Source organism: Schistocerca cancellata, chromosome 4, assembly GCF_023864275.1.
Source record: "Schistocerca cancellata isolate TAMUIC-IGC-003103 chromosome 4, iqSchCanc2.1, whole genome shotgun sequence".
NCBI classification, from domain to species: domain Eukaryota; kingdom Metazoa; phylum Arthropoda; class Insecta; order Orthoptera; family Acrididae; genus Schistocerca; species Schistocerca cancellata.
In genome coordinates, this window is record NC_064629.1 from 119148670 (window position 1) to 119162193 (window position 13524).

General features: G+C 46.3%; 1 protein-coding gene across 2 annotated transcripts in view; it reads left to right on the forward strand.

The window, feature by feature from the left end:
• The window catches only part of LOC126184615 (galactose-1-phosphate uridylyltransferase), a 190707-nt gene that overhangs the window by 69765 nt on the left and 107418 nt on the right, over positions 1–13524 (forward strand). For both annotated transcript variants that reach the window (XM_049927072.1, XM_049927071.1), the window contains one exon: positions 11910–12115. In XM_049927072.1, coding sequence (XP_049783029.1) covers positions 11910–12115 — 206 coding nt within the window. The remainder of the gene's footprint in view (positions 1–11909; positions 12116–13524) is intronic.

Consider the following 13524-nt stretch of genomic DNA (forward strand, 5'->3'; position numbering starts at 1 on the left):
TCTGTGAACTGGTACCCCCACTGTCGCCACTTACTAGGGAGCAATCCCCATGGTGTGTACCCCATCAGCAGATCTGCCTCAACCTATGCAAAAGGCTCTGTTGACTCACATGGTTTTTTGCCGCTTATTCCTGGATGCCCTTGATGCATTTTCGGGATCAGAAGTGGTATACACTGATGACTTTGCTGTTGATGGGTGAACCGGTTTTGCTTACACGCATACAAGATGCAGTGAACCATGCTCCCTGCTGAATGGATGCAGTGTATTTACTGCAGTCTTGTTCATTCTTGCACCCGGAAGATGTTCGTAATTGGCAGAGCTGCCATCAACACCCCTTGGTTGTAACTATCAGGAATCTCCTGTATGACCTCTACCACACTTGATGGTCGAATGTCTTTGTATGGACCCCCTGGTCACATTGGCATTCCAGGAAATTAGAACACACTGACCTGTTGGCCATGTTGGCTAACAGGATTCAGAGTTAGGAGATGTTGGCACCGGAACTGGACTCAGTTGACTCTGCACCAACAGTTTTCCGAGGCTTGGAATGCAGCTTGGTATGCCGTGGTTTCTCGGAATAAACTGAGAGCCATAAAGGAGACCACAACTGTGTGGTTGTCTTCCCTCCGTGCTTCTCTCAGGGAAGCTACTGTCCTCTTGTCAGATTCGTGTTAGTGCCACTTGGTTGACCCACAGCCACATCCTCTGACATGAGGATCCACCACACTGTTGGTGTGATGCCCATCTCTGTGTGCCAACACCTTTCTGGACTACCCTACTTTGGCCATCTTATGGCAAAACCTTGAACTTGCTGACATGCCACCTCCAGTGCTAGTGGACAAGACCAAAGCAACTGATTTGGTTTTACATTTTACCCGTGAAAGTGGTTTTTAGCCCTCTTTGTGATGTAGAGCACATTAACCTCATTGGTCGATTGAGGGATTGGAGGGGTGCACTGTGGCCTGCTTCTACTCGAGGGGCCCAAGGCTGCCCTTTCTCAGTGGGGTGGCCTGGCTCCTGCCTTTTCCACATTACTGGTTCTTCTTATTCTTTTACATCTGTCATTGCTCCACAGAATCACCATCATTGTTCTCTTTCCTAATATTTTTTCTTGTTCATTTAGCTAGTTTACTTATGGTAGTGGAGGGTATGGAAGCACCAGTCAGATGCAGAGGGTGTGTTTCCGGTCACAAACAGGTCCTGAGAGCCTCCAGCTGCTTTCAGGGTGGAGCAACTCTCCCATCTTCACCCTTTTAACCCATCTTTCACTTCTACTTGCTTCTATCTCTTGGTTTTCTTTATTCTCGGATAAAATCAAGTGCATTGTCTTTCATGTCCTTTCTCTCTACGAACTATTCCCAGCTTGAAAGACAAATGATTAAGGGACCAATTACGTTATAGTGTGGTTCCTTTAACCAACCAATCTATTCATCAACTACATGATGACCTTTTTGGCAGTGTCTAGTTTCCAGCGATCCTGCCATTGCCCAGCAGACAGTCTACCACATTGGATGCTTCATAGAGCCATCTGGCCTTTGTATGCCTGTGCTGTTCTATTCACTGCCTCTCCGTTGGATTGCATTGATGAGATTGTGCAAGGCATGTCAGACACAACCATCCATGCCACAAGAACTACTATCCTCCTTTCTACAGCCCCCTCTTCCATTCTCCCATCCTTCCCACTGTGAGGCGATGTCATGTTGGAGCAAAGACATTGCAATAGCTGTTTAGGATCACCGATGAGACCTGCAACAATTCACCCAACAGCCTTCACAGACGACCCTTATCACTTTTAAATGAGGCCCACTATGTCTCCTCCTTAGGGAGGTATGCCTCTTTATCCCAGGTGTGGGCCAAGCTGGGTAATCTTCTCGGCCACCAACGATCAACAGATGTTCTGGGTCTTGTACCCATTCATTGGTTCTTCCAGAACACCTTGCGACAGCATCGACATTCTCATCCTATTTGGCTACCTTCCTACTGCAGAAACAATAAGCTGAAGACATCTGATGTTTCACTTCCCACCCAGCTGAACCCTATAATGAACTCTTTTCATAGACTGTGAAATACTTCAGGCTCTTGTCTCATACCACAGCACTGCACCAGACCCTGATTCAGTTCACAATCGGAAGACTCAACACCTGAACATTTCTGAAAGGCAACATCTACTCAGTTGCTTCAACAGTATTTGTTTTCCCCTCACAATGCCAAGATAACATAGTTGTTCCAAACCTTAAGCTACGCAAGAACCCAATGTGTATCGACATTAAGAATCGGCGCTTCACTCAACTCTCCACAGGTCCAAGAGAATGGCATCTCAGGGCTCTGTGTTGAGTGTGTTACACTCTTCTTCATCGCCATCAATGGGCTAGTGACCTCTATTGGGCCACTGGTCATTCCTGGGTTGTTGTATGTTGACAATTTTTGCGTTTGGTACAGCTCCCACTACGTAGCCTCTGCTGAATGCCAGCTCCAAGGTGCCATATGGTGTGGGCCTCTGCATCTGTTCTTTCTCATGGTTTCCAGTTCCCTCCTACAAAAATGCAGGAAACACTGACCAGAATTTGCCTTCAGGAGGTGAAATTATAATGGCCTGTGTATAGAGAGACTTAAAAATAGAAGAAAGATTGTACCTTTGCTTTCGGAACTTGTAGTTTTGTCTTCAGGGAAGAAAGAGGGATAAGTTGGAAAGGAAGAGCTCTCAGGTTTTCTTGATTAATAGCATGCTTCCAGGTTTTCTGCTGAGTTGTCGTTTCCAACTCAACAGAACACCCACGAGTACCCATGTGCTTTGGGGGTGTAGTGAGGAAAAGATGAAGGGCTGGAGTGGTATGTGTGCACGTTCCCTCTCAAGATACCGCTACTATTTTCAGTTCCTCTTCTACTGTTCTGACTGCAGATGTTCTATTACATTTAATAAAAAAGTGGCTGGTCAGGTTGAGGGAAAATATCAATTTTAATATTTCACATGGAAAAATATTTTTGTTGACTTTAATCATTTATCAGCTTTTTAAAAATTTTAATTTGCATCTTTGTTACTAGTGGAGAAGGAGCACTTTTGAGTTTTAAATAAGTACCAGTAATCCTCGGCTCTCTTATTTGAGAAACACTGAATCTGCTTGCTGCCTCCTCTAGACCTCGTTTAGGGATGTACTTTTCGGATGAGAGTAAGACTTTCATGTCTAGTTGAGCTGTGAACTGTTTCTGTATCTTGATTTTGTACAGAGATCACTGAGCTGTGGTTATCACTATCTGACGAGGACTGTTCTCCGGTCTGTAATTGCTGTACCGCTTGTTGACTGTTTATGGTAGGCCATTTTGGCTTGTGTGTCTCCCCATGGGCAGCTGAATGGGCACAGGTGGGAACAGGTGGACAGGGTGTGTAAATGGGCTGATGCACAGGCTATCTTGCAGACAGACTACAGCGTATGTGGCCATATTCCACTGGCCAAGAACACATGGGCAGGGAGGGCTGAGTGTCTTGCACTCCTGCGGAATGTGTGCGGTTCAGGCCCCCATGGGGCAGTATCGGAACAGCCTGATTTACAGTAACGTGTAATTCTACTGTTACTTGAGGACCTACAGTTTTCAGTCACCTGACATTCTGGATCTGAACAGAACACAACCCCACATTATTAGTTTCAGCACAATTTGTTGTTCTTAACCGATACTACAATAGATTTTCCCTGTAAATTTATAAGAAGATTCCTAGACTACAGAGGCCTTTGTACTCTGGCACATTTAATTAAATCTTTAAAATAATCCAAGGTAATTACGTCACAATTCTCACTGGTGGCTAGATGCGGAGGAGCATTCTTTCCCACTAAATGCTTTGCTCGAATATTTTTAGGATTAGTGAACCCAGCAATGATTCACAACTGCTAAATATCTATAGGAATTGGATATACATCCTGAGCTCCTTCTCCACTACCTCCCCCCCCCCCCCCTATCTTTCTCCTCCACCACCACCTCCTCCTTTCCTTTATCTTTCTCCACCTCCACCTCCCCCCCCCCCCCGCTCTCTCTCTCTCTCTCTCTCTCTCTCTCTCTCTCTCTCTCTCTCCCCCCCCCCCCCCCCCCCCCTCCATCTATGCTAGGTTCGGTGACAGTATTTCGATAGTTCTGGTTAACAAATGCGTAGGATTACAGAGTTTTGCACAATACAGATTCCATAATAGCAAGCAGTACCAGTATTGTAATCATAGGGCAATAAGCCATACATAAAACTTCCAGGTTTTTTGTTAAAACTGTCTGTTATGAAGAAAACAAAACAGCGCATAGTTGTGTATGTAATTTTTATTTAAAATTATATGCAAGGAGGAGCAATATATATATGTGAGAAACAACGTGTCTGCAGATTTAAATGACCTGCTATCATATTTAAAACTGACTGCAAGAAAAAACAAAACTGCACATTTCCACAGCACAGCATCTTCTTTCTTGCAGTCAGGACATTGTTGTTTAAAAAATATGTAGCCTATGTTCATCATAATGCTTAGTAGAGTATCCTGTAAGAATTTGAAGTAAATCGATTAAGAAGTTATGTATGGTTGCTACTCACTGCGAAGGTGGCATGTTGATTTGCACGCAGGCACAATGAAAAGACTGTTACACGTTTAGCTTTTGGCTGAAGCCTTCTTCACAAAAGCCCCCCAGGGGCTCAGCATTCATTTGCTGAGTACGGGCTTGGCGACCCCGGGGTCCTGAGCTGGGGACTGGTCGGCGCCGCCAGTTTCCTGTCACCGTAACCCCCGGACATGCTTCAGCGACCACTGTATGGCGCGGCGGTGGAATGTTGTGTGCTGCGGGGAATGGTAATCTTGGCTTGACCGCCTGGATTGCGAGGAAGGACAACCTCTATAAAAACCCCTCAATCTTCCGGTGTGCTCCGCGCCTATGAGATGCATGGCTGTTGGGGTGGAACAGTCGCAAGCGGGCAACCTCTGGGGCACCTGCCGCACCCCAGTTGTATCAGGCTTACTCAGGCACGCGGGGCTCTGTCTGAGCGGACCTTTAGTTCCCTAGCTGCTCGTGGGACCACAATGGACCCTTCGACCTCTACGTTTCCCCCTACCAGTGGATTGGGTGGGCCACTGGTAGGAAAACACACCCAATCGAAAAAGCGACTTCGTGCTGGGAGTCCTCCAGCGCCTGGTGTTGATCGAGATTTATCAGACTGTCGTAACAGAGCATATGCTGATAATCAGAATGTGTTTTTGATTATTAAACGGAAGGAGGGTAGCTTTGAGAGGGTTTCTCCCTTTTACATCCACAAGGGTCTTGAGGGGATTGCAGGAACACTTAAATCTGTGAAGCGACTTCGCAATGGGACTCTGTTAGTTGAGACTTCTAGTTCCCGTCAAGTCGCTTCTCTTCGGAAGGCAACCTGTCTCGGAGAGTACGCTATCGAGACCGAGCTCCACTCCACTCTGAACTATAGTAAGGGTGTTGTGACATGTAGGGATTTGGTGGATATCCCCACGGATGAGTTAAAATCTGAATGGGCTGATGACGGTATTGTTGACGTGCAGCATATTATGAAACGAGTCGATGGGAACCTAGTCAAATCCGACTCGTTTATTCTCACGTTCAGTTGCCCGAGACTCCCAGAGCATGTTAAAGCGGGGTTCTTACGGTTGCCAGTAAGGCCATATTTCCCCAACCCCATGCGCTGTTTTAAATGTCAGCGCTTTGGGCATACTACGTTGGGGTGCAATGGGATAGCCACTTGTGGTAAATGTGGTCAGCCTGCCCATGAAGGAGCCGATTGTTCATCGCCTGTGAAGTGCGTGAATTGCTCTGGGAATCACCCTGTCTGGAGCCGGGTCTGCCCCATCTATCTCGAAGAACGGAAGATACAGGAGATTAAAACATCTAAGCGCATCCCCTATGGTGAGGCCAAGAAGCTCTTTAAGGCCATGCAACCTCCTGTGTTTACAACGTCTTTCGCTTCCGCTCTGAAGAAACCGGTACAAATGGCCACTGTTGCTACGCAAACGGAGGTTGCTAGTGTTAGCACTAATACCTGCGTTTGCCAGTGCACTTGTGCTGCTGCAGTTGTTTTGCAACCTGCGGCTCTCCCTGCAACATCGGACAAGGCTGTGGTTGCTGACATTGGGGTACTTCCTGCCCCTCCCCCTATGGCGCCTTCTGCCCAGGCGAGTAAAGTTCCACCTGTTGACAAGGCTGTGCATTCTAAGCCCTCCAAGACAAAGACGCCGAAGGTGAAGGTTTTGCCACCTGAGGAGACTAGTCAGGGTCGGTCCGATGACGAGGCCATCGTACTGTCTGACATCTCCCGTGGGTCGTCATCGGAGCTGATGGACATCGATGTCGACCGGGGGCGATCTTCTCGCCCCAGGAATAAATCTCCAGCGGGTACGGGCTCTCCTCCGAAGCCCAGAGGAAGGGTGAAAGTTCAGCCACCCTAATCATTGGCTCCCATATTACAGTGGAACCTGAATGGGTTCAGGACGCATGTGGCCGAATTACAACTCCTTGTACGAGAGGGCCCTTTGTGCTTATGTCTCCAAGAGACACATTTTCGGGCCACTGATGCTCCTTCTTTACGGGGCTATACCGTATATCGGAAAGATGATCTGACGGGGCAAAGGGCAAAGGGTGGTGTTGCGGTTTTTGTCCGTGACCTGCACCCCTCATCTGAGCTCCCTCTCGTTACAGACTTGCAAGCAGTTGCAGTTGACCTTCTTGTGGGTCGGAGGCTCACAGTCTGTTCAGTCTACTTACCTCCTCAGGATGTGATAGACTCTGAGGCTCTCACAGACCTTATTAGCCAACTCCCCCGCCCATTTCTTCTGCTGGGGGACTTCAATGCTCATAATGTCTTATGGGGCTCTCCGACTACTTGCCCCAGGGGTCGCATTCTGGAAAGCCTCATGATGTCTGAAGAACTGTGCATCCTCAACTCTGGTGCCCCCACTCATTTTTGTACTGCTTCCGGGTCGTCGTCGGCTATTGACCTTTCCTTTTGCTCTCCGGCACTCGCGGCTTCTGCTCTGTGGGAGGTTGTTGCTGACCTCCATTCTAGTGACCACTTCCCCCTTTGGATTCGCCTCCTGGATGAGGCTGTGGCATTTTCAGTGCCGCCTCAGTGGCACCTCTGCAGAGCTGACTGGACGCTTTTCAGCCAACTGGCTGTTTTGGAACACCGTGCCAGCGTCCACGAATGGGTAGACCATGTTACAGCCGTGATCTCCCATGCTGCTGAATTGTCCATTCCACGGTCATCCGGTAATCCCAAGAGGCGTCCTGTCCCCTGGTGGACCACTGAGTGCCGCTCCGCCATCCGAGCCCGCTGTGCAGCTCTGCGCTGCTTCAAGTGCCGTCCCTCAGCTGACAATCTTGCGGCCTTTCGGGTGGCAAGGGCCAAAGCGCGGCGAGTGATTAAAGAGAGCAAACGACGGTCATGGCAATTGTTCTTGAACTCCATCTCCCGCTCCACTAATTCTACGAAAGTATGGGAAGCCATCAGGAGGATTTCTGGGCAACGCAGCCCACTACCTGTCACGGCATTGCTGCATCAGGGATGTCTCCTCACGGCGCCGAGAGACATTGCCCAGACACTGGCCATGCATTTTGCGGAATCTACCGCCACAATTCACTGTGATCCAGATTTCTGCCGCTACCGAACTGCCATCGAGAGGGGTCACTTGGACTTCCGGTCTCCAAATTCTGAACCCTACAACTGCCCCTTCACAATGTGGGAACTGGATTCGGCGCTGTCTGTGGCTCATGATACTGCGCCTGGTCATGATCAAATCCGGTACAGCATGCTGCAGCACTTGTTGCTGCCATCCAAGGAAGTTCTCCTGAGTTGTTTAAATATGATATGGTTATCCGGCACATACCCTGACTCATGGAGGGAGGCGGTTTTGATTCCTCTCCTCAAACCGGGGAAGGACCAAACGCATCCCAGCAGTTATCGCAGTATTGCTTTGACGAGCTGTGTCGGGAAGACGTTGGAACGCATGGTCAACCGTCGCCTGGTTTGGCTGCTCGAGACCAGGCAGCTCCTTAGCCCCTCTCAGTGTGGCTTTCGGCGATGTCGTTCCACTATCGACAATTTGACCCTGCTTGAGGCGGCCATCCAGCAGGCCTTCCTACGTAACCAGCATTGTCTTGGTGTCTTCTTTGACATTCATAAGGCGTATGACACTACTTGGCGCCGCCATATCCTCAATCAACTCCATGAGTGGGGCTTTCGTGGCCGTCTCCCCATCTTCATTCGGTCCTTTCTTTCCCACCGCCTCTTTCGTTATAGGGTTGGTAATGTGCTATCTGATTTGTTTGTGCAGGAGAATGGTGTTCCTCAAGGAAGCGTTTTAAGTGTCACCCTCTTTGCTGTCGCCATTAACAGTATCACGTCCACTATCCGGAGTCCTGTCCAATGCTCCTTGTTTGTGGACGATTTTGCTGTTTTCTGTTCTTCCTCCAGTCTTGTCACTGCTAGTCGGCAGTTGCAGCTTACGATACAGCGATTAGAGGCATGGACTGCGAAGACGGGTTTTACCTTTTCTGCAGAAAAATGTGTGTGTGTTCATTTTAATCGTTCTCGACGTCTTTTTACCTCCCCTGAATTGCGTCTGAGGGACACCATTCTTCCTTTTAGCGACACTGTGCGGTTCCTGGGCCTCACTTTTGATTCCAAGTTGTCGTGGTTGCCTCACCTTAAAGACCTCAAGGTGCGGGCCCTGAAGGCACTGAATATTTTGAAGTGTCTGAGCCATCGGTCCTGGGGAGCAGATCGGGCGCGTTTGCTGCAGTTCTATAGGGCTTTCGTCCGGTCGCGTCTTGACTATGGTTGCACCGTGTATGGGTCAGCAAGGCCTTCGTATCTGAAGATTCTTGATGCCGTACACCATGAGGGTATCAGGCTGGCCACTGGTGCCTTCCGTACCAGTCCCATCCCCAGCCTGTGTGCTGAGGCAGGGGAACCGCCGCTCGCCATCAGGCGGCAACTCCTCATGGTGCGACGGGTGTGTCAATTCCTTGCCTGTCCTACCTCCCCTGCGTACCCTACCGTTGCCCGACCGCCTATGGAACGTCTCTTTTCCAGTCGTCCCAGGGCAACGAGACCATTTGGGATTCATGCCAAGCGTTTGCTTGAGTCCCTTGGTGTGGAGCGTGTGGCCCCCCAACGACAAGGTTTTACTCGCCTGCCTCCCTGGTTGCTCCAGAGGCCCAGCGTCCTTTTAGACTTGTCGGAGTACCGGAGGAGTTGCACTCCTGCGTTTGTTTTTATCTCCTTGTTTTATGATATTTTAAATCAGCATCCCGACCATGTACCAGTATTTACGGATGGCTCTAAACAGGGGGACTCTGTTGGTTGTGCTGTTGTTTTCCCTGATCGAGTCGTGCAGTTACGGCTTCCTGCGGCGTTTACCATCTTTGATGCCGAATTGTTTGCGATCTTGCGGGCATTGGAGCAGATGAGGTGTGTTCCCAGTCTTAAGTTCCTCATCTGTTCTGACTCCCTGAGTGCCCTTCAGACCATGCAACACTTGTACCCAGCGGATACGGTCGTCCAGAACATCCATGATGCCCTCCTCCACCTGCAACGGCAGGGGAAGGAGGTGTCCTTCTGCTGGGTGCCGGGGCACGTGGGTATTAGGGGAAACGAACTGGCGGATGTGGCTGCCAAAGATGCATGTTCCCTCCCTCATGTTGTTGAATGTGCCGTCCCCCTCCATGCTGTTACCTCCCTCCTGCGTTTTCGTGTTATGCGTCAGTGGGAAGAGGAGTGGCTGGCAGTCGGTGACAATAAGCTGCGTCTGGTCAAGGCTACCACGCGGCCATGGCGTACGTCCTACCAGTCATGCAGGCGGGATGAGGTTCTCCTCACTCGCCTCCGCATCGGGCACAGTCCATTAACACATGGTTTTTTACTCCGGCGGGAGGACCCCCCAATCTGCAGTTCTTGTGGCGTCCAGATTACTGTCCGCCACATTTTACTTGACTGTCTTTTATTCTCTAACCAGAGGGCGGTGGTTTCCTTGCCACCGGATTTGCCCTCTATTTTACAAGATGACGCAACGACTGTAGTTAAGGTCTTACGGTTTTGTGTCCTGTCCCATTTGTTGCCTCGGGTTTTAGGGAGAGGGTTTTAATGTGCTGCTGGGTGACTGGCTCACCCGGGTTTTAGGTAAGAGGTCAGCCAGTCACGATTACCTCCTTGTTTCCCTTCGGTTTCTGTTCTCTTTCCCTTGTGTTTCCTTTCCTTTTTAGTGTGTCCCTTCTCCTCTCGTTTTACCTCTGTGTGTGAGGATTTGTAACTGCGTCAGGTCTGTGTGTTTTAGCCGTTCTCCTTGTTCGCTGTTTGTCTTAGTCCCTTCGCTGCATGTGTTCCTGTTTTTATGCGTTTGGGCGCTGATGACCACGCTGTTTAGCGCCCGTAAACTTCAAACACACACACTTCTTCACAAAAGAAAAGAAAGGAAAACACACACACATTCACACAACCAGGTACGAAACACTTGTGAGGTGTGCCTGCCTTTTTGAATGTCTGTGTGTGTCCTCCTTTCTTTACTTTCTTGAAGAAGGCTTTGGCCGAAAACTAATTTTGTAAGATTATTTTCGTTGTGTCTGTCTGCAACTCCTTGAGTCTTCTTTACAGTGAGTAGCAATCTAGCCTTTTCGGAATTGTTCGTATTCCAACCTGGACTTTCCATTGTTTTATATTTTTATATACATATTTTATTTATATACCATGTATATTAAAAATATGTAGTTTATGTCTGTCAGAACCTTTATTAGAGTATCACATAAAAATTTAAAGTAAATCAGTCTAGTATTAGTATTTTGGTAATAATGTTAGATGATTTTTCTTTACATAGTAGTATAGAGTTGCTTTTCTAAATAAATTTACTGTATTTGGTGCTGATATGCAGTTGTGAAGTTACAAAAGTAAGTTTTGCTGCCAGAAGATCAATATTCTAAACTAAAAAAAAATCCAGATATGATTCTTCTGGGTTGTATGGCACACCCTAATCTAGGGACTAAATGAGCTAAAGTAGTTTTTAGGGACATCATTATTCTACAATACATTAACACACCACTGGAACACATTTATTAATGCAAACATATAGGAGACATTTTGCAAAATGAATTTACACTCAAATTAGACAATGGAAAATTTTCCACTTATCAGGAGACAGTAGACATTGGTGTAAAAGTTCACATAAGCATTCAACTTTGTCTTTACTGATATCACAGTTGACAGTAGATGGAGCACTAACTGTTCTCCCTTACTTATTTTCTGAGCTACAGGTCCTGACGAGAAACTGTACCCAGGGAAATTGAAAAAATTGCAGAATTGGTCCTCTTGCTGGACCCAGGTTCAGTGTGTTCTTTGTATTCAGACATTTCCATACGTCTGCTAGATAAAGAAACTTGTGGTTTCATAAGCTAAGATACGCAAATTATTGTTTGTTTGCAGCTAACTGTGTGTGTGTGTGTGTGTGTGTGTGTGTGTGAGAGAGAGAGAGAGAGAGAGAGAGAGAGAGAGAGAGAATAGAAAAAGGATCTAGTACTCTTCCACAATTATGCCTTAGTACTTCTTACTATGTCTCCTGTCTGTGATGGAAGCATTTTCACTAATAGTGCTTTTCATTGTACAGTAATCTCTCTTATTCAAATTTAGAATCTTAGGGTAGCTCTGATATGGGTTCCTGGAGCTGAGTGAGTCTTAACAATTAAATATTAGATACGAGTGACATTTTTCCCTGGTGCCTGCTGATACCAAGGTATCAGGATTGTTTAGCATACAAGTGTCAAAAGTCAGTCATTCAGTGTCAAAAGAATTAATTATATGCTAGCTTGTGTTTATCTTGTTTACTTTACATTCCTGGGTTACTGTTTTTCTGTTATGTGTGTTGCATTTTAATTTTCAGATAAATCCACACTACACTTCAACATTTGTGTTTACAAATGATTTTCCTGCTCTCCTGGAAAATGTCCCTGAACCACCAGAAAGTGGTGATCCTCTGTTCCAAATGAAGAAAGCTGAAGGTACCTGTAGGGTTATGTGCTTCCATCCAAAATCTAATGTGACCATTCCACTGATGACTGAAGAGGAGATCAGTACTGTTATTTCAGGGTTAGCTATTTCACTACTTCATTTATATCATTCGTGTGTGGTAAATGTCAGGTGTTATACATATAAATAATGAGCTTGTGGGGCCCTACTCGAAAAATAGTTGAAATGAGGAGTGTGACAAAATTTGAAGTAATTGGTGAGCACTTGTAATGAACTCAGACTCTTGTTATCGTACTTTAGTAGTGCAGATATTAATGTGTTGCAGACCAGTTCTGAAATATTGGACTCTGCGTTTACAAATGTGTTTACTAAGCTAAAGTCTTGTATAAGATTGATGGTATTGGTGTGATAATGATGGTCTCAACATACAAAATGCAAGTTACAAAAATGAAATACAATTGCTTTCCTGTAATTGCATTCACTTTCACATTCAAGGCTCCAATTTCAACATATGTTCATCAGTGTGACAGATCTTCAAGGCACTAGTTTTAAATATGGATGATTTACTTACAAGGGAATTGTCCAGTCAACATGTCGAAACCCACTCTGAAATTCTTTGTGCAGGAATAATACAGTGAAAGAAATGCACTGTCAAAATTTTAAGTGCTAAGATGCAGGTATCTTTTAAAAATAGTTGAAGTTACTGATTTTTGTTGCATGTAGAATTGCTTATGACAGCTGTTAGAATAGCCTTTCATGCGTAGTGTGCGATCAGCTCTGACAAAAGCATAGCACTGCTTTGTGCTAATATCTCTTAATATTCTGGAGTGACACAAGCAGATTTGAAGCACTTAAACCACACAAAAAATCTCACATGTTATTAATGTTTTGAATAAGAGGTAGTTCGTGTTGACAGATGTTTTGAATAAGAGGTAGTTCGTGTTGACAGCTAAGCTGTTGCATAGACAATTCTTGCATAGGAGACTACCAGAGGTAAATCAAGACAGTGTTTGATGTTACATTACAGATAACTTCCATAGATCATGACATTAATTTATTGAAATGAAATATTTCTTACATGTACATCATTTTATAACAGTTCCGGTAGAACAGTTTGTATGATAATTTTTGAATAATATATATTTAGTTACAACGGAAACAGTTCTTTGTTTATTCCCCGTAATCATCACAATAAAGTGAAGCGTCATTTGAATTATGAAAAGAAATGTTTTCCTGAGATCAGGCACATCTGATGAAATAGACGTTAATGCTTTCAGGCATGTCACAGTAACTATTAGTTTTATTTATACAGAATTGCAGTGGGGTAAGAAATGGTTCTGGCTATTGCTCTGCTTGTTGTACTGCATACCAAGCATACTTAAAGCAGAATGAGATTTTCACTCTGCAGCGGAGTGTGCGCTGATATGAAACTTCCTGGCAGATTAAAACTGTGTGCCCGACCGAGACTCGAACTCGTGCTTCGGTAGCTCAGATGGTAGAGCACTTGCCCGCGAAAGGCAAAGGTCCCG